The following is a 25,614-nucleotide window of genomic DNA, read 5'->3' on the forward strand; positions in this document are numbered from 1 at the left end:
TTGTGCAAAAACACACAAAATAACACTTAATTTCAATAGTTATTTATATGGTCTGACGCAAAGCATGCTGGGAATTAGAAATCTTCTGCAGCTCAACTCAGTCATATTAAGTTCAGCTTACTACAATGAAATTTTGAGTTCATGCTACTTTTTTCTATTAAGTACAATGAACTTTCATTATTATTTGAGTGAAACAAACTCATTTAATTTAATTAATTTCACTGTTCGGTTTTACAATGTTTGACACGTTTCTTTTTTATAGTGATTACTCCTTAAAACATATATTGGATGTAGGGATGCACAATATATCGGCCACCATATTGGTATCGGCCGATATATGTTAATTTTTAATGTTATCGTTATCGGCCCAATAAGAAAATTTGGCCAATATATTAAAGCCAATAAATAATGGATTATTTCCTTCAGCTGAGACACTTCAGATGCACACTGTTCACCATGATGGTTTTGAATTGCTTGAAATATGATACTTCAAAAAGGGAAATACAGTTAAGTGCAACATGTGCAGCACAAATCTGTCATATAGGCTACATAAAATTATAATTATATAATATAACATCATTATAATTGTGTGCTTGGGACACGGCTTTTAATGGTGAGACTTTTGTTTTTGTAATCAGGCTCTCAAAAATTATATCAAATTTGGATTTAGATTTATCGGCCAATATATCAGTTATCTGCTTTCAAATATAAATAATTATCGGTGTCTGCCAACATTTTCATATCGGTGCATCCTTAATTGGATGTTTTCTTTTTTATTATAGAACAACATAAAAAAGTTAGTCGTCTAAAGAGGAATCATACAAAACAAGCACCGTTACAGTGAAGAGCAAAGGAATTTCCAGGAAAAGACAATAATGATAGCCTAATACTAGTAAAGTAAATAAAAATCACAAATAAATAAATCAACATAAAATAATTAATATTTAAGTAAATTAAAAGCACCTAATTATTGGATGTTGGTTTAAACTCAGCAGGAATTAGATGTATTGATTTCAGTGAAGCACAGAACTACCCCTTTGATATGTCTGCACAAATTTGTGAAGTCAAACTGTATGTGAGAAGTCATATGTGAAGTCAAACTGTCTTGAGAGAACTATTTGGTCTGTTATCTGGACAAACTGTGCATGTTTCGTGTTGTTCTCTTCTATTAGCTAATATTTTCACGTTTATCTAAGTATTTGATTTGCTATGATTGATGTTTTCATGGTTACCTTTGATTTATATACTCATTGTTCAAAATTCTGCAATAAAAAATCTGGACAAAATATATTTATGAAGAGTAATTACTGTAAGTGAGCAAGGGGGCGGGGCCTGTGACGTAGTTCAGCGCGCTCTTCTGTGTACGTCTGGACCGTTTTCTACCAATGACGATGTGATGGACAATATGGCGCCGGGAGTAGACTTAGCTTGTGAACCTGTCGTTGTCTAAAAGACTGGCGATCCGACAGGATGAACCTCTGCGCCCAATACTTACGGTGAGTAAATCCGGACATTCTCAGACTCGAACTGGCCACCGAGTCCGTGTTTCTATCATCTAGGCCCAATGTGGTTTATCGGAATGTTGTTCAGCTATCATTGGCTGTCAGTGCTAGACGCTAGGCTAGTTAGCATGCTAGCCTGTAAACGAGACACGAAACTGAATACAAACAGAAGTACGTGACATATTGCCCTAACTATTACCAAAAAACATTGATAGATGGGTGGTTAGGCAAATCGCGACGTTCACTTGATCTAACGAGAGTTCGTGTGTACATAGCAACTGTTGTAGGAGGGCATGCTAGATGCTGTGCTATGTTAGCCCGCGTTAGCTACAAACATACCACTGGATGAAGTCAGAAAACAATCCGGTTACACATGCTCGCTACATTAGTCACATAAGGCTTCGGGTGAATAATTCCTTTTTAAAAAAGTCTGAAAAAAAAAAAAACAAGACCATAACAAGGTGTACTCTATTGCGTATCTGCTGTACATAGGTTTCCATTTTCCTTTCATTTCAGGTTGAATACTGAATTACAGTGAACTGGTGACAGTGAACTCATATAATTATTACACTTCTATAAAGCTGCAATATTGTTTTATGTTAGTTATGTGGATGACAAGTGTGTTTTGACTTTGTTTTATTCGTGTCACTCGATAGTTTTACCTTTAACGCGGATCGATTTGGACAGATAATAGACATTCAGATCAAAATCAACGTATTTCTTAAGATGTGTCTTATCTGTGTGAATGTCTGGTTTGCAGTGTCTTTTTTTTTAGTGTTTGACGTGCTTCAGTAACCTTGAGTTGGTTCAAAACAGTGTGACATGAATCGACCGAGGGAGTATGTAAATACATTTGGCGGCTGATAATGACTAATCCAGGCTATTTGATCGTGAAAGGTTGTAAGCTGTGTGTATTGAGTAGATGTGTTTGTTGTTGAGGGGTTTTGGAAAGGAATGATGGTGATGTGATGACAGTCGGATGCAAATTTCAGCTCTAAAGTGACTGAGAAGAGTAGATGACTTCAGTAATCTGGTTGTGGACCTGATGACATGAGGAAAAGAGACAGCAGAAAAGCTTTGTTGCTATGCTTTAGTGTCATCTAGGTTTTGCATAACAACATTTAACCTGATCCAGATGTGTGGTTTCATTCTGCCTGTTTTAACTTGGAAGTTCATTTATTTGTATGCAATCTCACATGTTTGGAAGGGGCTTTTGACAACATTAGGCAGGTACTTTTTTCAAATCTTTGAAGTTGCGCAAAAATGATGGGGTTAGAATTGTTCCCTTATTCAAAATAAATCAATATGAAATGAAAGTAAAGAAATGAACAAAAAATAGAGGGTTAGTTCACCCAAAAATGAAATTTCTGTCATTAACCCGCATGTCGTTCCACACCTGTAAGACCTTCGTTCATCTTCAGAACACAAATTAAGATATTTTTGATGAAGTCCGAGGGTATCTGATCCACATATGGTCAGCAACGTCATTGCACCTTTTGACGTCCAGAAAAGTAGTTGAAAACATGGTTTAAAAAGTCAGCATGACTACAGTGGTTCAACCTAATGTTATGAAGCGACAAGAATACTTTTTGTGCGCAAAAACAAAAATAACGACTTTATTCAACAATTTGATCTGTTTTCATATGTATTGAACTCAGGGCAGGCTTCCTTGTTTATGTCCGAACGCCAACTCAGTATTGGCTGAAGCTGAACATGTGAGCAGCACGACGCATGTGAATGCTGACACAGGATCCGGCCAATAATGAGCCGCATTCGGACGTAAACAAGGAAGTTCACTACGTATGACAACGGTTCAAATTGTTGAATAATTTTGTGAATAATTTCGTTGTTATTTTTGTTTTGTTTTTGCACACAAAAACTGTTTTCGTCGCTTCATAACATTAAGGTTGAACCACTGTAGTCACGTTGACTATTTTAATCATGTTTTTAACTACGTTTCTGGACGTCAAAAGGTTCAATGACATTGCTGCCTATGTGTGGATCAGATACCCTCGGAATCGGATTTCATCAAAAATATCTTAATTTGTGTTCCGAAGATAAAGGATGGTCTTAAGGGTGTGGAACGACATGAGGGTGAGTAATTAATGACAGAAATTTTATTTTTGGGTGAACTAACCCTTTAAACACATTCACAAATAAAAAGAATGAGATCGACAAATATATGTTAGGATTTTCACAAAAAATGCATTATATTCACCAATAAATAAAATGAGATTTGAAAATAAATAATCTTATTTCTAAACGACAATGATTGTCCTGTGTATTAATCCTTGAAAAAATCGCAGCAGGAACATTCAGATCTATGTTGACGTTGCCACTGACCCAGAGAAAGCAGTTGTCATGTATTGGTTTAAACAGCTTCACAAACAGTCTTTCAACCACACAGATTCATTATTTCTGTTACACATATTCATCTTATCACAGAACTACTGGGATAAAAGTTTATAGTTCAGATATAAACACTGTTGTCTACGGGAGCAATCAAAATATAGCAAATCACCTTTTGAAAGTAACTTGGCACATCAAATAACGATTGTATCATTTTACATCACTAGGTGGTGACAAATGACTTAAATGTATTTGTCATTGAATAATTCATTCAAGAGATTTGTTCAAAAACGCTGATTCATCCATTAATGAAACAAGTGAAGCATTTGAGTGAGTCATTGAATCATTCATTCAACAATTTTTTTAAATAATTCATTCAAATTTATTTAACGTTTTTGACTGAAATTAACATTTTGTCAAAACCTCTAGTACAGTATTTCCCAACTTTTTCCAACTCACGGCCCACACAATCAAACATGTAAGTTTCCGTAGCCCACTGTAAAAATGAATGGAACTTTTTGTGTCACGCGGGTTGAGGACTTCGAAACGGAGATCGTTAACAGTCTTTATTGAATAAACTGCCAATGAACAGAAAATGCATATAATGGGTTACAGAGCCCAGGCCCGGTTCCAGAATAAAATCAGGTGCTCTGCCCTTAATGCACATATATCAGACTTTTGTCCCGTCCACTTTGGTCAATATGACAATCATTGCAGTTGCGAGAGTGAATTGCACATTTGCAGCTTGTACATGGCTGTTAATCAATTAAGCTGTCTAGTGTCTACACTAGTGTTGCACGATATACCGGTACTAGAAAGGTATCGTGATACCCTGCTTTTAAAAACGGTCCGGTTCTTCATTTTATTAGAACCGGTACTTTGAGTGCCAGCTGTATTTCCTAAAGTGCGACAGCAGGGGGCAGTGTGCGTGCAGCGCGCTGCTTCAAAGGCACATTGAGTGCGTTTATTCCTCTCAACTGCGCAGCGCCCTTTTATGGTGACGAAACGAGAGGTATGGTTGCAAATACAGGTGCTCTTGCAGACCGTCCACAAATTGTTGAGAAAACAGATGCACGAAGCGAAATATGGCATTATTTTGCTTACATTGCCGACAGCCAGGACACCACAAAGCCCGTCTGCAAAAGATGTTACAAAATAACGCAAGTGAAGGCAGTCAAAAGCATCTTGCCGTCAAACATCCCCATTTGTACAAAGAATTTAAAGAGCGGCAGGTTAGTGAATGTGATACCAGCATTATGTTTATGCTCTCAAACATTAAATGAGTATTATTTATTTATTTTACTCGTGCAAGCAGACTGCAAAGAGGTGTATTAATGAGTCTAAGTTTAATAAGTGATATCTGGTTGCAAAAATAAAATTAATTTAAAAATACATAAATATGCGAAGGGTATATACAGTTATTTTAAACCAATTTATGCTTTAATAACATTGCTTTAATTATTTACAGTAATATAATTTTTACAATAATCTTACTGTCAAAAACACTTAAATGTATAAAAAAGCATAACAGCAAATAATTTACAATTTTATTGAGCGTGAAAATAATAAACATTAAAAATTATATTAAATCTAACTCTAACTTCATGGCAATGAAGCTGAAATCCAGAAGTATCAGCCTGCACACTGGTGAAGAAAGAAGTTCTGTCATATGTTATTTGTTTACTTTTCCTGCTTTTTTAGGTTTTTGCCATAGTATCGTTTAAGTATCGGTATCGTGATATTTAAGTTGGGTATCGAAGTCTAAATTTTGGTATCGTGACAACACTAGTCTACACCGCACAATAAGTCCCTTTACATCGTGTTTACACTGTCTGTTAAAATGAAAGGATTCGTGAGTTTGCATAACTCGGCACTGAACAAAAACTCTGCCGTTTTGAGTGGCGAGTGGAGTCTGACTAACTTAAGCACCTGGGTCATTCCGTGTCAAATCAAACAAATTTTGGAAACTTCCCAGCTCAAATTAAAGAAACAACAACAAAAAAAATTCTAAAGAGAGACAAACATAAATAGTGATGAAATCCAAAATATTAAGTGTCACAGAGGTAAATTTACTGGGTAATCTGCTATTTTGTAGAGGGGGGTCAAAATGACCATTTTTCACCTGAGATTAGAAGCCAAATTACAGGGGGTAAAGATGGCGGCATCATCATTATTTAATTTTTACTCAGAGATTGGTAGGTCTATTAGTTAAATCTGTTTACTTTAGCATCAATAGCTGCTTTTACACCGCCGGGCCGAACGGTTCTTAGAATGGTAAGGAACGGTTCCAGTTGTGTTTCCACTTGAGCCTAGTTCAGCACAGCACGATTACAAACAGTTCTCGGCCCGGAATTCTCGGTAAGGTTGTCTAACCATGCTGAATCATGCTGGTAGAATCCGTGAAGTGATGTCGCCACTCAGGATCGGTCACTTGTCTGTTGCCTGGTTTCTCTGTTTCTCTGTAGCTGGCTAAACACTCTATTTGAGCAACGTAACCACAAATTAATAATAAAATTAAAAGAAATATCTGATCATCATCCTCCATAACGTGGTTATTTACATCTCATATAACCAGTAAACCATTGCATTGCCAAGGCAAAGATTGGCGCTTTTGTATTACATTCCAAACACCGGCAGTTATCAGCCCCACAGTGAAAAATGAAACCGTAACCGTACCAGCTATCCTGGATTGGCGCGGAATGGAATGGTTACGCACCATTCGGCGCGATGGTGGAAAAGCACCGACAAACCTGGTTCTTTATAATATTTTTTGTTAATTTTGTTTTAAAAATGCGGGCTAGCAAAAAAAAAAAAATCCACACAAAAATATCAAACAAGAAGTTATTATTGCCAATGACTTTGCCAAAGGCTTTTTTATGCATATTTCTATATCAATTAGACCAGTGGCATTGCCTTAATGTTGCTGTGTATCATCACTTGAACAATGTGCTTATTGGTCCATTAAGACAAATAAAAATTGTGCAAAATGGCCTTGAGTTTGTGAATACATAACATTGAAGCCCCTGAACTGCAATGCTGTTGTGCTCGTTATAGAGATGTGTTCACCAGACCTTGTCCAATGATTCTGTCTTAAATCATCTCCTCATTAACATATTCATCTCTTGCTTTGAGCAGGCAGGCAGAGGCCCTGAAGGCTGACATGACAGGTATGTGCTACCATCTCTGCTTTAGTCCATTTAGTTAAACTTTAAACATTTGTCAATCTCTTTTTATTTCTTAGCATGCTATTATGATGTGCTTATCTAACTTGTGATGTTGATAATAATAATAATAATATAACAGCAATGGTCATAAGTTGCACATATTATTAGATTTATTGATGTGATGTATCAAGCTTTCTTGGAGTCTATTGCTGTGTTTCATATTTGTCATCTTATCCCTGTCACTTTGGTAACCATGGCATTGGATGCGGTTACTAAGACGTGCAGATCTTTCTCCAAATGAACTGAAAGGCGCTGTTAGACACAGCCAGTCACGTTCTACAGTGCGGCTGCAGCATTAGCTTTTTAACATGTTCCACTCCACATGTCATGCAGATTCTAAGCTTGGTGCTGCGGAGGTCTGGACATCACGGCAGGCTCTTCAGGACTTGTACCAGAAAATGCTGGTGACGGACCTGGAGTACGCCCTGGACAAGAAAGTGGAACAAGATCTGTAAGAATACCAATGAGAATGCATTGCATAATGATTTGCATAATTACATGTATCATGCCTTGTCTGAGTTTTGAAAATATCTGTTTGACCATCATTTTGTTCCCCAAATACTTCTGTTTTAGCTGGAACCATGCTTTCAAGAATCAAATAACAACACTACAGAGTCAAGCTAAGAACAGGGCCAACCCCAATCGAAGTGAAGTACAGGCCAATCTCTCCCTGTTCCTGGAGGCAGCTAGTGGATTCTACACGCAAGTAAGTGAAGTATTGAAATGATATTGTAATCACAGTTTGCCATGGATATAGCTATAGCTGCTGATATGGCATCAAATCATAAATCATAAATAAGGAAGCTGGTTGTGGTTGAAACAACCACAAGCTTGTCTCTGTCACATGACCAGTTGTTATGTCAGCGTGTTATTCTTTATTGACTGTGCTTCCCATGATCTGTAGTGACCTTTAATAAAATCTCGTTCTGTATTCTCAGTTGTTGCAGGAGCTGTGCACGGTGTTTAATGTGGACTTGCCATGCCGTGTGAAATCATCTCAGCTTGGCATCATCAGCAATAAACAGAGCAGCACCAGCGCTATTGTGAAGCCCCAGCCCAGCTCCTGTTCCTACATCTGCCAGCACTGTCTCGTCCATCTCGGAGATATTGGTGAGGTCCCTCAGGACGTTTTTGTCGCTAGTGTGTGGAAAGCATTAGCAACCTGCTCTTCTGCTTTTATAAATATGAAATATTTGGAAGCTTAGAAATGGAAAAGAATGTTATTCACTGGAGGATTTCATTGGTTGTGGTTTATTTTGCGCAACCCACAGCACGTTATCGGAACCAAACCAGCCAGGCTGAGTCGTACTACAGACATGCAGCTCAACTTGTTCCCTCAAATGGTTGGTATCTGTTTCTGCTTGTTTTTACATGCTCAAGCACTCCACTGATATTTGAAAATAAAAACGAATCAATTAAAAATGATTTTTTTCTCCCCTAAGGTCAACCTTACAATCAGCTGGCCATATTAGCCTCCTCCAAAGGAGACCACCTTACAACAATCTTCTACTACTGCAGGAGCATTGCTGTCAAATTCCCATTTCCTGCTGCCTCCACCAACCTACAGAAAGCTCTTTCCAAGGCCCTTGAAAGGTCAGAATGTCTTACATTTATAGGATCATAATATTTTGCTCACATTATTAGTGCTTAATTCCCTTGCGTCTCTTTAACCCACAGCCGCGATGAGGTCAAAACGAAATGGAGCGTGTCTGATTTCATTAAGGCCTTTATCAAGTTCCACGGCCATGTTTATCTCTGCAAAAGCCTAGATAAGCTGAACACCCTGAGAGAGAAACTTGAGGAGCAGTTCCAGGTGCAGTCAAAACCACCAACTATAGCACTTCATAACATTTTCTTAGTCTGAATTTGTGTACTCATATTCTCCTTACTAATTTGCTCCACAGAGGCTGATTCTTCAGAAAGCCTTCAGCTCCCAGCAGCTGGTCCACATCACGGTAATAAACCTGTTTGAACTGCACCACCTCAGAGATTTCAGCAATGAGGCGGATGAGCACAGCTACAGCTCGGACGAGCAGATCAGCTGGATCCAACTCCTTGGCCTCTTCAGTATGTCTTTATCTCACTTCTCCCAAACCCTGTCTTATGGTCTTTTTAAAGGGTTAGTTCACCCGAAAATGAAATTTCTGTCATTAATTACTCACCCTCATGTCGTTCCACACCCGTAAGACCTTTTTTTTATCTTCGGAACACACATTAAGATATTTTTGATGAAATCCGAGGTTTTCTGACCTCCCTATACACAGCAATGTCATAACCAATTTCAAGGCCTAGAAAGCTAGTAAAGACATTGTTAAATTGTCCATGTGACTACAGTGATTCAACCTTAATTTTATGAAGTGACGAGAATACTTTTTTGCTCAAAAACAAAACAAAAATAACGACTTTATTCAACAATTTCAACTTCTCTTTCCTGTCAGTCTCCTATGCTGTTGACATAGTAAACACAGTGCAGCGCTTCCGGGTTCTAAGTTTTTGAAAGAAGTCTTATTCTCCCCAAGGCTGCATTTATTTAATCCAAAAATGCAGTGTAAACAGTAATATTGTGAAATATTATTATAATTTAAAATAACAATTTTCTATTTGAATATATTTAATTTGTAATTTATTCCTGTGGTGGCAAAGCTGAATTTTGGCAAAGCCACTACTCCAGTCTTCAGTGTCACATGATTCTTCTGAAATCATTCTGATATGTTGATTTGGTTCTCAATAAATTTTTTTTAGTATTATCAATGTTGAAAACAGTTATGCTGCTTAATATTTTTGTTGAAACCATGATTTTACTGTTGTTAAATTCTTACTGACCCCAAAGGTTGAACTTAAAACTGACTTTAGAGTGTTGAAATCTAAATTAAAATCTCATTTTGTAAAGTGTAAAAAAAAAATAAAAATACTGATCTTCCATATAAAACCTGTAGCATTTGCCTCATAAGCAATAGTTTTTTTCAGTGTTGTAATTTAATTGTCTTTCCCTAGTGTCTTTCTTGGGCGTGATGCTTAGCCGAGCTTTACTCAATAAGAACCGAGAGGAGATCATGGGGGAGTGCCCTCTTCCTGCCATCAAAGTGTCTCTGGACTGGCTGAGGCTTCGACCCAGTGTGTTTAATGAAAGTGCCATGGACAAGCGACAGTAGTAAGAAAGGCTTCCTATTTTCTTTCCACCATATGGCTGAATGCCATTTGAAGATGTTAGGTTTCATTTCAGTTTCAAAACAAAAGCTTGTTTTCAGTAGTTCAGTAGATTTAGCATTTTAATGTTTGTATTTGGTAGGTATTTAGTCTCTTTAATCCACAATCTGCATAATCCCAACAACAATACCCACCATTGCACGTCATGTCTGTTTTTTTTTTTTTTTCTCATGATGATTTTGATGTATTGGATACTGTTAAAATGACACATCTTTGGCATCTCACAGCATCTGGCCATGGCTGGTGTCCATTCTGAACAGCTTTCAGCCTAAGGAGGAGGATGTGTCTCATGTGTCAGGTATGAGTGTTGCATCACACGCATATATTTGCTAATGAAATATCTTTTGAACAGTTCTTTTTGTTAATGTCCATGATTGTTTGTTTCACAGTGATTCCACTGCCTGAGGAGTTTGAGCTGCAAGGCTTTCTGGCCCTTCGCCCTGCTTTGCGGTAAACTTTCATGCTTAATTGATTATTGTTCTTATTTTGACTTATTTTACACACAACTGTTTTAGCTGTATTTGTTCTCTTAAGTTTGTTATTTAATTCTTCCAGGATGCTAGACTTCTCTAAAGGGCATCAGAGTGTCGTGGTTGGCAAAGAGAGCCTGTTAGTTCATTCCCGACACCAGAGACTCATCAGCCTGGGCAAGTGGGTGGCTGACAACCAACCACGGTGAGCCGTTGTTTCACTTTTCATTTCTTACTCTTGACTTTTTCAAACTTTTTTGGACTTTCCTGAAGTTTGGTACATTCATTTAAAAATTGTCTTAGGTTTCTAGATATAAAATATGCTTTAAAATGTAAAAATATTGATGTTCTTTGTCGTTTAAAATCATTTGTTTCTTATTTTTTTCTTTTGTTACCTTATCTTCTGTTCTTTTTTTCTTATTCCTTTGCTTTTTATCATTTGTTTGCTATTTTCTTTCATTTTTTTCTTTAACTTTGTCTAATTCAGATTTTTTTAAAACTTTATCACCTGTTTTAAAGGGTACCTATTATGCAAAATTCACTTTTATAAGGTGTTTTTGAGGTGTTTTACACACAATGTGTCCATAGGATGTGTAAATAACAAGCCTGTAATCATAAAAATATACCCACTCCTTTTTTTTATAATCCCAATAAATAGTAAAAAAGTCTCTCCAAACGCCTGGTTCCAGATTTCCCCCTACTCTTATGTAAGAAGCCCCACCCATGACTGGTGACGATCTGCCCTGTTAGCATAGATCCCACCCTGAGAGATCCGCAGCAGTCTGCCATTTCTGTTTACTTGCTGTAGATATACAATGTGTGCCAAAAAAAAACATTATAAATGTTCTGTTATTAGATGTACCAACGAACATAAGAGCATCTGCATCTGAGGACACTGTGGTTGAATTTAAATTTAGAAGGAAATGTGCCGAAGAAAGTCAGTAAAGTGTTATATTTGCACAAATAATTTTATGCCACACTGCTTCACAAACGAGGGTCAGTTCAATGCTGGATTTACACAAAAGATTAACATGATGGTACATACTAGTTGATGAGTTGAATCAACTCCACAGCAACTACATAAACTTATACACTAACCATTCAGAAATGTACAAATGTATTCTAAAAGTTGTAACTTGTTCCCGAGTGTCTCTATCAGTGTCTGACTCCGGTTTGAACAATGTAAGGCTGAACACGGCTACTGACAATCGTCATTTTGTCTGCGTGAGATTTTCCAGTTTTGTTGTTGTTGAAGCGCCGCCCTCTTCTGGAAAGCGTGCGGGAGCAGTAGCTCATTTGCATTTAAAGGGACACACAAAAAAATTTTATTTGCTTGAACCCAAATAGGGTTTAAATTTGACAAGCTACAATAAATGATCTGTGGGCTATTTTGAGTTGAAATTTCACAGACACATTCTGGGGACACCAGAGACTTAAATTACATCTTGTGAAAAAGGGCATAATTGGTCCCCTTGAATATTTTTCTCAGCTTTTTGCTGGCATATGTGCAAAAAAGTAATCTTTACTTTTGTATCAACAGGTTGATCCAGTGTCGCATAAGTGATGGCCTTCTGCTCTTCATCACTGATATCCCTGAGATGGTTGTGGAAGAGCCACAGGAAAAAGACACACCTGTTCTCCAGGAGTCATCTAATGGTGAGCAGACCCCCAACGACAGCACCCAGGGCCTGAAGTCGGTCCTCTCCGCCGGAAAGAACCAGAACAGTGGGCTGGATGGCAGCGAGAGACCTGTGGTCACCTTCAAGGAGAACATTAAACCTCGAGAGCAGAGTAGAGAACAGAACCGGAACCAGCACCAGAGGGATGCAGGGAAGGACAGAGCTGCATTTAATAAAGGAAATGGAATACAAGGGAAGAGTGAGCAGAAGAAAGAGGGCAAGAGAAAGAGTGAGGTGAAGAAAAACAGTCATGATAAAACAACAGATGCTGGGAAACAGGTAAGGGAGAATCACACAGGAAGTTGTGCCTCATTTTGCTGTAATTCTTATTCAAATGTGTACCCACTCAAACTGTCCTCTTTTTTTTTTTTTTTTTTTTTTTTTTTTTGCTACAAGGTGAAGACGCAGACTGAGATGAGGAAGACTCCAGTGTCTGAGGCGAGGAAGACTCCAGTCACCCAGACTCAAACCACATGCTCTTCACAGTTTATCCCCATCCACCACCCTGGAGCTTTCCCGCCATTGCCCAGCAGACCAGGTACACTTAGACACTTTCATACATGCCACACCTGAACATTATTACACATTGCTCATATTAAGTCATTGCTAATTTTCTCATGTTTTTCCTCCTTCAGGCTTCCCTCCACCAGCATATGTGATCCCTCCTCCCGTGGCATTCTCCATGAGCCCGGGCTTCACCTTCCCCACAGGTGTATCCGTACCCGCACCCTTCCTCCAGACTGCCTCCCACCCTCAATCTGCCAATCCGGTGCAGACAGGGAAACCCTCACACATTCCCTACAGCCAGCAGAGGCCCTCGGGCCCTGGAGCTCTAAACCAAGGCCCTCCCCAGCCTCAGCAGACACAGCCGCCCCCTCCACAACCATCCCAACAAGCCTTGCAACAATCTGTGCAGCTCCAAGTACAGCAACAACAACAACAACAGCAGCAGTCGCCCACCAAGCAGAGTTCTCAGCTCGGCAAAAGTCCGCCACATCATCACAGCATGCAGCAGGTAATGTGATGCTTTTATTTTAAGCATTTGGTATTACATGAATGCCTATTTCATTTGCTCTTGTGATGCTGAGGTTCAGTATCTGCTCTCCTGTTTCCTTGACAAGTCCAATTACCATGGAGACTACATAGAAACATGGATGTTGCTGACCTTGTTGGGTAATTTCTCTACTTTGTCCGTTTTATTTTGTCCTTGCAGTCATACATGCAGGTGCCTGAACAGCCTGGTCAAATGTGGAGCCAGCACCAAACACAGCCCACCATGCAGAAAATGCCCATGCAGATGCCAGTCAAACAGCCTTTCTTCATGCCCACCCAGGACCCAATGAAGCTCTTTGAACACCCAATGAGCATGCAGCCCCCTCAGCCCAGCATGGACAAGAAGATGAAGTTTCCAGAGGTCAAAGTGCAGGATTTCTACTGGGAGCCACCTTACCATATGGTTGGAGAGGGCAGGAGCGGAATGGGGGACAGGATGGGCAAACGTCAGCCTGGAGTTTTCTGTCCCGACCAGGAGAACATGCCCAGAGGCCCTCCATATGAAGTTAGCATTCTTTGTTCTCTCTGTTTTATACAGCTGTTGTATGTTAGGAATTTATGTTCAAGAAATGAATGTCAAGCTTAATATAATATGATAATAGCATACTATCATATTACTTGTCTTGGAATTTAGTATGTAGTATGCATAATCTGTATAGAAAATAATAGCAATAAATTAATATTATTTTTTTTTAAATAAATATTTCAATTAAAAAATATATTCATATTTAATTTAATTATACTTTATATATTTACTTGAACAAAAATAGAATAAACAGTAATATTGTAAAGTATTACAGTTAGAGATACAATGAAAAGGCAGAAGCAACAAATACGTTCTTCTGTATTGTAATGTATATCGAAAAAGAAAAAATGTAGGATGGGAACTTGGTTCTATGCACCCGTTGTTGATTGGACTTTAAGATGTGGGTGTTGCACGTAAAAAATGTACAGGAGCTTGCTGAGGTGACTTTTAAATGGAGTAAATAATTGGAGAAGTCCTGCGTAGTGCATAAGTAACCTGAGAGAACTCTGTTGTTTTCACCAGGTCAAGTTATGACATTTTGATTAATTAAACATTACAATGTCTTGCATTTAGAAAATAGATAGGGTGAAATTTTAAAAACTATTTTATTAATTCTACTATAAAAACTATTTTGCAACTATTTAATTATATTTCAATTTATTGAAATTTATTCCTGTGGTTGCAAAGCTGATTTTTCAGCATCATTACACCAGTCTTCAGTGTTTTATATATTATTCTAATATCAATGTTGAAAAAAATTGAGCTGCTTAATATTTTTGTGGAAATCCAGAATTTTGTTTTCTTCTTTGAATAGAAACTTCAGAAGAACACAATTTATTTGACACATAAATCATTTGTAACATTATAAATGTCGTCACAGTTGCTTTTAATCAATTTAATGCATGCTTTTGAATGGTAATGTATTTATTTATTTTTTTTAAACATGAAAATATTTTATTTTTCTTTATTTCAGACTGCCAAGAGTTAAGACATTTTTAGTTAAATTTGATTAAAATGTTTTAATTTGCATTTTTATAAATGGACATCACTCATTAATTTAAAACATGCAACATGAGGTCGAGCATGCAGTGTAGTTCATTAATGTTTTAACATTTATTGTTTCACATTATTTATTCATATCATTCTGCTTGGTGCAGTGTTCCCTAAGCAGTAAGCAAGTATTCTATTGTGAACACGACCTCAGTCCTCATCATTCTCAGTCAATTCCTTCCGCTTGCCTTTGGTTTATACAGGCTCAGCCTCTGAAAGATATCGGTTATGACTCTGTGACCGTCATGGGTTTTCCGGCATAAGATGGAGATCACTTACATCCACATTGGTTTTTATTGAAACTTAATCTCGGCGGTTGTTGAGAGCACATGCTTTATAATTTTTCATCTCTTCTTTCATGTTTCCACCTTTAACTCTGCTGTGAAGTATTTTGTGATTCATTTGTGTGTTGTTTGAAACACTATTTTACATTTGAATCGGTTAAAGAGCAAAAAGTCAGGTTGGGAATGGCGCTGATCTTCACAGGCTGCTGATTTTCTCTCAGATAGCTCTGACAGGCTGCTTCCTATTTTCTTACATCCTGTTTCTCTCATCCCTTCTCCTCCCTCCCTCTCTATTTCTCCTTCCTTCCCCTTTGTACCTCGTCTCTCACTAGGACAACAAGAGCTCCCCTCTTCTGCCCCCAGACCTGTTAAAGACTCTGGCGGACTTTGAGGAAGAGGAGGAGCTGCTCTTTACTAAACCTCATGATTTCTACCAGGCCTTGGCTGGCCCTCTTAATTCTGCTCCGGGAAGGAACATGTTTGTATGTAGCTCTCCTCCTATCATGTCGTTCTGGCGGGAGTGGATAGAGAGTTTTCATATGAGCTTCTGTAAATAAAAACAAACTGGTCCCTGTTTCTAATGCCAATTTGAAAGTTTGGACATAACTGTTTTTTCCATACATTAATAATCGTATAAGAAGTCATTTTAACTTAGAAATAACACAGAGATGGCATACATGTAAGAGGTTTTGATATCTAGGTATATTAATATCTAGGTATAAGTTATATTTGTCTATTTTAAAAAAATGAATTTAATAAGCCTTTTAGATTTCAAAAAGAAAAACAAATTCAGTCTAATGTGTCCAACGTTGGACTTGTATCATATGTGTAGTGTGCTATATGTACTATATCTTTCATTTGTTATAATGTGTGGCTATCTGGAAATATAGTTTTTGCTAGTACTGTGGTTTGCCTTAAAATGATCTGAATGAATGTTCTCACCTTGTGTGCTTCTCTCTTTCTGTAGTTGCCAAATCCATCGCGACTAGACAGTGGAGCTGATGTGATTGGTCAGTCTTCCCTTCTCCCCCGATTTTCCATTCAGGTAAAGCTGCTTTGCTTTTTCTCTTCCAAACAAACACTTTAGTCCTCCTTTGCATTGTGGATCAAAAGTCACCAGGTGGCAGTGTTGTCCTTCAAAACATTTCCAAATTTTGTATTTGCTGTGCTGGATGTTGCTTGATTCTTACTTGCCAATCATGCACTTGACTGGTAATGTAATTTAAACATTTTTTTCTGACTGGTTATCTTTTTAAGAAGTTACCAAGTTTAAATACAGCACATAAAATTTCCTGATGCTATTCCTGATCCTTTTTTTTGTCCACTCTATGCTATTTATCAATACAAGTGGCAAAAAGGCCAATAGAATATAGCAGTGCAAAATATTGTTTTTGTTGTTGTTTCACAGGAGAGCTCCTACCAGAACAACAGTATTTTTAGCGAGGCATACGGTAAAAATATGGCCCCTGCGTCTAAGTCGGATGCACCCATGATGCACCAGGAGCCCTCACTCTACTCCCTATTTGAAGGAACCCCATGGTCCCCCTCCCTTCCTGCTAGCTCAGGTACCATATTGTGATTTTGATTTACTTTAGAATGTGAGCATTAACTAGAAGGACATCATATAATGAGAATTTTAGATTTGTACATGTGAACTAGCAGCATCAGTTTATGAATAATCTGTTCCCATCTTTTGTTATAGATCACTCAACACCAGCCAGTCAGTCCCCACACTCTTCCAACCCAAGCAGCCTGCCTTCATCCCCACCCACCCACAGCCACGGCTCCCTGCCCTTTTCCAACTTCGGCCCCATTGGGACGCCTGACAGCAGAGACCGGCGCGGAAACGACCGCTGGAAGGCCGATAAAACTGGTAATTCCCATGTTGAGAGCGAACTCTATTGGTTCTATGTAGGGCTGTAACAATACACAAATCTGATGGTTCAGTATGCACCTTACTTTTTAAGTAACCGTTTGGTACAGTAGGGGGGAGAAAACTAAACATAAAATTGCTGCTGCTTTTTTTTTAAAACAGTGGTTTACTGAACAAATTGTGTCTATGTCTTTAAATGAATTCGATAATATTAATAAAAGTTTCTTAAGGATAAAAAAAAAAAAAAAAGATCTCTGCTAATTCTGTAAACTATATAGGTGAGCTTTTACTTGCACGTTACCATAATACTAAAGTTTAACATCAGAGCCCAAACTATTAGCCTAAATTCAGTTGCTATTTAATAATTTTTTTTTTTTACTCCAATTATTTTTTTAAATATAATCATTTACACAGTGGCTGTCATTTTCATGACGGATTTATTTAAACATGCATTAAATAATCAAGGCATCACTAACAACAGGTGAAGTAAAATATATTGAATATATAGGCTAATATAGTGTATATATTTAGTGAAAGAGTTCATTTCTCTGGTGAACTAACAAGCTGTGGACATTGAATGACTTGCCTGAGGTAAATGTAATGCTACATGACATTGTTCTCAAGCTGTTTTATTGATGTCTTTCCACCTTTTGAAACACAGATTGAGCGATTACACTAGATATGATGCCTTTTAGTAAGTTCATATACATATATCGACCACCACTATCCTCTTTGTCATTTTAAGTAATAAATCAACTGTTAATAATATTTGAAAATGTGCATTTTATGACTGGTATGTAAATGACTATCTTCAGGTGTGAGTGGCTTTGGGTTGGACTACCTGCCTTCTGCCTCATCCTCCTCTGTGTCAGAGAACAACAGCTGGCACCAGGGGGCGCCAACCAGCAGCTGGGCAGCCCAGGACATGCCAATGGAGGACTCCTCTACCGTCCTCCTTGACAGTTTCAAGGTAGCACGGGATGGTCATGTGTAGCAATTGTTGCATTTTCTATACAATCACAGAGTTCTAACCACAGATGTGCCACAACATATTTTGCCAGTGGTCTTAAATTTCCATTTCTTCAACCCCTTTTCCTGCAGTCAATCTGGTCGAGCTCTATGATGCAGCCCGGTCCGTCTGCGCTGGAGCAGCTCCTGATGCAGCAGAAACAGAAGCAGCAGCGCGGCCACGGCAACATGAACCCGCCACACTGAGAGCCCACGGGAAGACGCACTTGTGTCAAACATGATTCAACGGAAGAGGTGAAACACCACAAGCTCCAATCGGAAATTTCCGGCATTATCTGCGCGCGGAGACTGGAGACGGCGAACGATGTGAAGCGACAGGCTCAAAATGAACCGCTCGCCTGACCGACGAGGGACGTGCAGCCCTCTCCTCTCCTCTCTCTCTCTCTCACTCACTCTGTCTCTCTCCCTGTGCCTCTATGGCATCGAGAGCGTGCAAGCACCTGACCTGTCACGCTGCTCAGCACGTAGCCGCTGCAGAACACTGACTCTGAGGGGACAAAACTCTCTCTGATTGCCACCTCGCTTCCTCTGGGGGTCAAAGGTCACTCTCCTGTCTCATCTGGACTTAAGACTCTGGACTAGACACCCTCATGCCACCTGCTTAAATCGCTCTGTGCGACCGACACGCCGCACGTGGAGGAGTTGGGTGTGGGCGTTTATTGACGGCAGATGTGGTTTTACGAAGGACAAAAAAGAAAGGAGTGGTTTTGTGTTTTATTCCAAGTCTGGATTCATTTTCTCAGAGGGATTCGTGTCGCTATGTTCAGAATAAAAAAAAAAAAACGGAACGAATGAAGGATGATGCAATCGGCGTGAACGTGCGCTTCTAGAGAAAGCGCTCGGATATTAGGACTTAGATTGACACAGGCATGGATCATGGTGTTGTCATGTACAGTCTGCTGATTTGTAAGAAGAGTTTGGTGAACGGGACAGGGAACGTCTCTAAAGTTTGAACCATTATGAAGCTCATAGCGACATTATAGCTCAATCAGTATCGAGCGGAGTTGGGGGTTAGATTATAGATGTAGGATGTAGTATCATTAGCTGCAATAGAGACTGCAATTATTAACAATACTGTATTTTGTGACTTGTTCTGTAGCAGTTTTAGCTCTCTGAAATATTATTCAGTAAATATGTTCAATAGTTTACTGCTAACGGGGGAGTTCATTCGCTATAAATGTGTGCCTCCCCTTCTCCCTCCTCTCCTTGTTTCTTTACTCTCTAGCTTACATGCATAATGGCTTCTTTTGTTCATGTTCTGCCTTTTTATTAATAGTTTTAAGCTTTATCAGCTCTCTTTGTGCCTGGTCTGTGTTTTCTCTCTTCCTTTTGTTGTTCTTTCTCTATTTTTGTTTTAAGGAAACGTTAGCATCGCGATCACGTTGGCACTGTAGGGAAGATTTGGGGAAATTAGGCGAACGGGTCCAGCTGGGACGCCGTTAGCTTGTCGGAAAGGGATGCGAGCCAGGGAAGCCCATTTTCCCACAGCAACCTCACAGCCACTGAATTGTTCTCCTTTCAGGTACCATCTCCACAGAAACTGTACTCGGATCGCTTTAAAAGCCACAGAACGTACACAGTAAGGACGCTTTCCCGCGCTCCCGTTACGCTTAGCACTAAAAAAAAGAGGAAGAGCGTCAGCCCGATTACCGCTTCACTCTGAAATCTTGTAACGAATATCATCGGCTGCCTCAGGTTAGCGTCACGTGACTTAGTTTCTCAAGCGATTGTGCGCTAGAAAATGGTCACGTCATCATAGACGCCCTGTTTGTAGCCAGTTTTTTTTTTTTTTTTTTCCCCCGCTCAAGGTCAAAATCGAATACTGTTTTGAAAATGAACGGTTCTCTTTTCAGTAGAGGATATAGCACTGAGTAGGCCTTCGAGACCTTGTTTGGGTGCCACTGTTTGGTAAATGTTCTGGGGCCAGGGGTTAGTGTTGAGATATCTATAATGCGTTCACGGTGGTTATTTCTTCCTGGATAAGCAATGCGTTTTTGTTCGGCGAAGGTTATATGAAAGACGTACTCTTGTATGATGAGAATAAAGCGTGTTTTTATTTTTGAGTAGAGAACATTTTATTAAAGACAAACTTTAAATGATGTGTCTATTTGCTGTGTGATTGTGCTTCTCTTGTTGCATTTAAAATTGTATTTAAAAAAAAAAAAAAAAAAGAGGAATAAATAATTACATGGAACCTTAAAAGTTGAGTTAGGTCAAAGTATAATTTGCAAAATAATAAAAAAAAAATCTATAAGCAAAGCTAATTTTCAGCGGGAGCCGAGCGCCCCATTTTGTTTTCCTTTTAGAATCATTCAGCAAGGAGTTTCAGAAGCCTGTGCTCTGATTGGTTGCTGTGGATGCCTAACATTCTTTTATTTTGGATGGACTTGTAGTGCACAGTCTTGTGTGAATGTGCTTTTTTTTGATACCCTGTATCTCACTGCATTGTAAATGTGGATTTTTTTTCCCCCTGTTGTCCAGTATCCATCTTTTAACTGTGGCTTCTGTAGTGGTGTACATTACAATGCTGATCACAGGACAACAGCCTTGCGCCTTTGGGCCGTAATATAACATTCCAATACTAAAGCTAAAAATACAAAAAAAGTAAAAAATAAATAACAGCCAGCTTTTTACATTAAATTTACCACTATGAAGGTTTGTCCCAACCCTAAATTGAGTCTGCCACTCTTGAAATTCTGCATGAAATCCATCTTTCAGAATGCCTTGTATTTTGGATGAGGGAGATATCCAGTTGAGATTTTTTTTTTTTTTTTTTTTTTTTTTTTTTTAAGAGGATTTTGTCAGGGAATAGTTGGGTTTGAGGATATCTCCTTCTATAATGGGCTTGATTTATTGTGTTCTTGTCTCTTTGTGGACAGTTGTAAACGCTGGAATCAGCTATGCCTTTAATAAAATAAACCATGTCCTCATATGCAGACTTTGGAGTCTTTTCTGTACTTCACACTTGGGTTTGTGTCTTATAATTACCTGCAACATGAATTACAGGGTTATACATTTAAATGGTTTTATGCCTTGACTCAATATCCTTTGTAGTTGTTATGGTGTTTGGTAGCAGTATGAAATATGCTTTGGTCATTGCTTCATGTCTCACCGTAAGTATATTTCTAGTTAATACACTCCTGTTCTGCAATGAGGGCCATCTCAAAAAAAGTTGGTTGTCTATACAGTAGAGAGGCAGAAAGTTTTGACAGAAGTTGACAGAAGTTTGTAGTCAACATTTCAAACTGTATGACCACAAATATGGTGTTTAGCCAAACTGTCATATAAACATTTAGAAGATGTCTATCAAGGGTTAGTTTACCCAAAAATGAGAATTCTGTCATTAATTACTCACCCTCATGTTCTTCCACACTTACATCTTTGGAACATAAATTATATTTTTGATAAAAATCCTTTGGTTCAGTGAGGCCTGCATTGACAGCAAGATAATTAACAGTTTTAATTGCCCAGAAAGCTACTAAAGACATATTTAAAACCGTGCATTTCACTACAGTGGTTCAACCTTAATGTTATGAAGCGACGAGAATACTTTTTGTACGCCAAAAAAGAAAATAACGACTTCATTCAGCCATACCTAGTGATGGGTGATTTCAAAACACTGCTTCATGAAGCTTTGAAGCTTTACGAATCTTTTGTCTGAATCAGTGGTTCCTGTATCAAACTGCCAAAGTCACGTGAACCACTGAAATTTCGAAACGTTTCAAAACACTTACAGGGATAGTTCACCCAAAAATGAAAATTTAACGTTTATCTGCTTACCCCCAGTGCATCCAAGATGTAGGTGACTTTTTTTTTCTTCAGTAGAACACAAATGATGATTTTTAACTGCAACCGCTGCCGTCTGTAAATAAAACTTGCTTAGACAAATCCAAATAAAACCCTGCGGCTCGTGACAACACATTGATGTCCTAAGACACGAAACGATCGGTTTGTGCGAGAAACCGAACAGTATTTATATCATTTTTTACCTCTAATACACCACTATGTCCAACTGCGTTCAGCACTCGTTTAGTTAGGTTTGATCGCGCTCTGACAGCCGAAGTGATGTCTGGCACTCACTGAAGTATATGCGCGAGACATCACTGCCGCTGTCAGAGCGCGATCAGACCTCACTAGACGAGTGTTGAACGCAGTTGGACATAGTGGTGTATTAGAGGTAAAAAATGATATAAATACTGTTCGGTTTCTCGCACAAACCGATCGTTTAGTGTCTTGGGACATCAATGTGTGGTCACGAGCCGCAGGATTTAATTTGGATTTGTCTAAGCAAGTTTTAAATTACTCTTATAGTAGAAGTTCCCATTCACTCCCATTATTTGACTGACAGACAGCAACGGTTGCAGTTAAAAATCATCATTTGTGTTCTACTGAAGAAACAAATTCACCTACATCTTGGATGCCCTGGGGGTAAGCAGATAAACATCACATTTTCATTTTTGGGTGAACTATCCCTTTAACGAAGCCTTGTTTACTGAAATCACGTGACTTTGGCAGTTTGATACACGCTAACCACTGATTGAGAGGGAGTAAAATCTTTGCGTGGCAGGGAGAGCTGCCACTGGACCTGCCACGGCTATATGAGCCTGCCAATGGACCTGCCACGGTTATGTGCGCCTGCCTCGAGACCTGCCACGGCTATGAGCCTGCCAATGGACCTGCCGCGGTTATGTGCGCCTGCCTCGGGACCTGCCACGGCTATATGCGCCTGCCACTGGACCTGCCACGGTTATGCGCGCCTGCCCCGCGACCTGCCACGGTTATATGCGCCTGCCTCGGGACCTGCCACGGTTATATGCGCCTGCCTCGGGACCTGCCACGGTTATGCGCGCCTGCCCCGCGACCTGCCACGGTTATATGCGCCTGCCTCGGGACCTGCCACAGATATATATGGCAAGCCACAGATATACGCGCCCCTGTCACTCGAACCGTCACAGCTGTATGCATCTGCCTTGCGCCTCTCACTCGTATAGCCTACCACCGTATACCTGTCACGTGACCCGTTACAATTATTTTTTTTTAAGTAACTACTTCGTAATAAAAGATGACTTGGAAAACAAGTTCTTATTTTAAAGGCCTATTTTGTTATTAAAATCTAACAATGTTTAGTCAAGATTTGACAATACATTTCAATGTAAATTATGACATTGTTACCTATTTTGTGAGGCCAGGTTCATTAATCTGAAATACACAATGAATGTAGCTTTGCAACCAAGTTATACAACAGTAACCTACAATAATAATAATAATAATAAAATTACACAAAAATGCAATACATGTATATAAAAAGAATGTTTATTAGGGTTTCGGTATTTCACCAACAATTTGTTGTGATAAAACTTCCAAAAAGTGCCCTATTGCAATTTGCATGCATTTCTAAGATTAGAAATAAGTGTTATTTACATACATATTATAAATATATTGCTATATATGTATAAATATTTACAGTGCTGGTCAAAAGTTTAGACGAATTGCTATTTGTAATGTTTTTGAAATAAGTATTTTATGCCCATTAAGCCTGCATTTATTTAATCAAAAATTCAGAAAAAACTACTATTGTCAAATATTATTACAACTTAAAATAATGGTTGGAGTAATAATGGGTATATATATAACCGCAAATAGTGCAATCCTGCTCTTATTTATGCTTTCATGTGTCAATCGCAGTGTCTGGTGGTAGCTGTAAACAGTGAGAGATCTTGTGGCAGGCGCGACGCTAAGCTGTGGCAGGCGCGACGCTAGTAGAAGCCACGAGACGCGCTCCATTATGGACAAAAAGAACGAATGCAATATGAGTTAAGATGATAAATATTGCAATCCTGCGCTTATTTATGTATCCGTTTGCTTTCATGCATTAATCGGAGTGTTTGGTAGCTGTAAACAGTGAGAGATCTTGAGGCAGGCGCGACGCTAGTAGGAGCCACGAGACGCGCTCCATTATGGACAAAAAGAGCGAATGAAATATGAGTTAAGATGATAAATAGTGCAATCCTGCTCTTATTTATCTATCCGTTTGCTTTCATGTGTCAATCGGAGTGTTTGGTAGCTGTAAACAGTGAGAGATCTTGAGGCAGGCGCGACGCTTAGTAAGAGCAACGCGACGCACTCCTTTATGGGCAAAAAGAGCGAATAAAATATAAGTTAAAATGATAAGTAGGTACATAAGAGCAGGATTGTAGGTACATTGGCAGGTCCCGAGGCAGGCGCATATAACCGTGGCAGGTCGCGGAGCAGGCGCGCATAACCGTGGCAGGTCCCGAGGCAGGCGTGCATAACCGTGGCAGGTCCCGAGGCAGGCGCATATAACGGTGGCAGGTCCCGAGGCAGGCGCGCATAACCGTGGCAGGTCCCGAGGCAGGCGCATATAACGGTGGCAGGTCCCGAGGCAGGCGCGCATAACCGTGGCAGGTCCAGAGGCAGGCGCATATAACCGTGGCAGGTCCCGAGGCAGGCTATGGCAAGCCAAAGTACTCACAAACGCCTGGTCGGACGTCTGATTGCACACTGACGCGTCAAAAGCGCGCGTTTTGACAGCAAAACGTGCGTCCTCGACGTGTGATTTGCGTTAAGAACACGCGTTCTTAACGCGCGCTTTGGTATCATGGGAAACGCGCGTCAAGAACGCGCGTTTTTGTGTACCAAAACGCGCGTTCTCGGCGTGTGATTTGCTATTAAAACGCGCGTTCTTGACGTGCGCTTTGGAGTGACCAAAAACGCGCGCTTTTGACGTGCGTTTATCATAACACAAATGGGCGTCGAATACGTGCGTTTTGAGTCAGACAAAACGCTCGTTATGAACGTGTGAACAGGTAAACCAAACAGGCAGTGCAAACGTGTGTTTAAAGTGTCCATCAGGCGAAGAGAACGCGCTCTTTCCTTAGAGTTCTCAAAAGTGCATGTCGAAAGCGTGTGCTCACTCTTTAGGGCTTTGAGTCTGTTATGTTTTTGTCCGCTATAGGTTTAGGACAGTATTATCATTAAACTCAACCAAAACAACATGGAATTGTCGAGGATAAATTTGGCAGATGATTATAATGGTTGAGTTCTAATCCATAATAATTAATATGAAATATGCATATGAAAACGTAAAACTATTATTTAAAATAGCCGTGGGGGATTACAGTGGATATTCCTTCGATCAAGGCCAAAACTTTGTAAGTTTGTGAGGAGCCAATAACGACATGTATGATCATCTTGGCTATATATTACGGTGGCGCATTGCCTCATAAATAATATTTTTTTCCCTCAATTATGTCATTAAGACATCTTTTCTCGTAATAACGAGATGTTATGTCGTTAAAATCACATATTTTGTACGTGACGTGTACGAAAAATACCTTTATACCTTTA

At 39.2% G+C, this 25,614-nt stretch overlaps 1 protein-coding gene across 2 annotated transcripts; it reads left to right on the forward strand.

Moving 5' to 3' along the window:
• Positions 1-1,354: 1,354 nt before the first annotated feature.
• On the forward strand, positions 1,355-21,178 carry smg7 (SMG7 nonsense mediated mRNA decay factor). 2 transcript variants are annotated; one of them, XM_048162414.1, is made up of 23 exons: positions 1,355-1,496; positions 6,987-7,018; positions 7,409-7,526; positions 7,649-7,781; positions 8,014-8,185; positions 8,347-8,418; positions 8,518-8,668; positions 8,753-8,888; positions 8,980-9,142; positions 10,070-10,226; positions 10,510-10,580; positions 10,672-10,732; positions 10,838-10,957; positions 12,293-12,710; positions 12,828-12,969; positions 13,067-13,446; positions 13,645-13,989; positions 15,677-15,826; positions 16,312-16,389; positions 16,753-16,909; positions 17,047-17,217; positions 18,033-18,187; positions 18,319-21,178. In XM_048162414.1, exons 1-23 carry the CDS (start codon positions 1,471-1,473, stop codon positions 18,430-18,432), a joined length of 3,522 nt encoding a protein of 1,173 aa, XP_048018371.1. In that variant the 5' UTR covers positions 1,355-1,470; the 3' UTR covers positions 18,433-21,178. The 2 variants fall into 2 exon arrangements, with proteins under 2 accessions (XP_048018371.1, XP_048018372.1); XM_048162415.1 differs by lacking the exon at positions 15,677-15,826 and having other exon boundaries at positions 1,356-1,496.
• Positions 21,179-25,614: the final 4,436 nt, after the last annotated feature.

This window comes from Megalobrama amblycephala, linkage group LG17 (assembly GCF_018812025.1).
Source record: "Megalobrama amblycephala isolate DHTTF-2021 linkage group LG17, ASM1881202v1, whole genome shotgun sequence".
Lineage (NCBI taxonomy): Eukaryota > Metazoa > Chordata > Actinopteri > Cypriniformes > Xenocyprididae > Megalobrama > Megalobrama amblycephala.

What these genes read in the sequence shown, in the direction of transcription:
- smg7 (XM_048162414.1), top strand. Translation starts at nt 1,471, where the DNA reads ATGAACCTCTGCGCCCAATACTTACG. An exon ending in CCTGAAGGCTGACATGACAG is followed by an intron (nt 7,019 to 7,408) that starts GTATGTGCTACC and finishes CATGTCATGCAG; the next exon opens with ATTCTAAGCTTGGTGCTGCG. An exon ending in CCAGAGGCCCTCCATATGAA is followed by an intron (nt 13,990 to 15,676) that starts GTTAGCATTCTT and finishes GTCTCTCACTAG; the next exon opens with GACAACAAGAGCTCCCCTCT.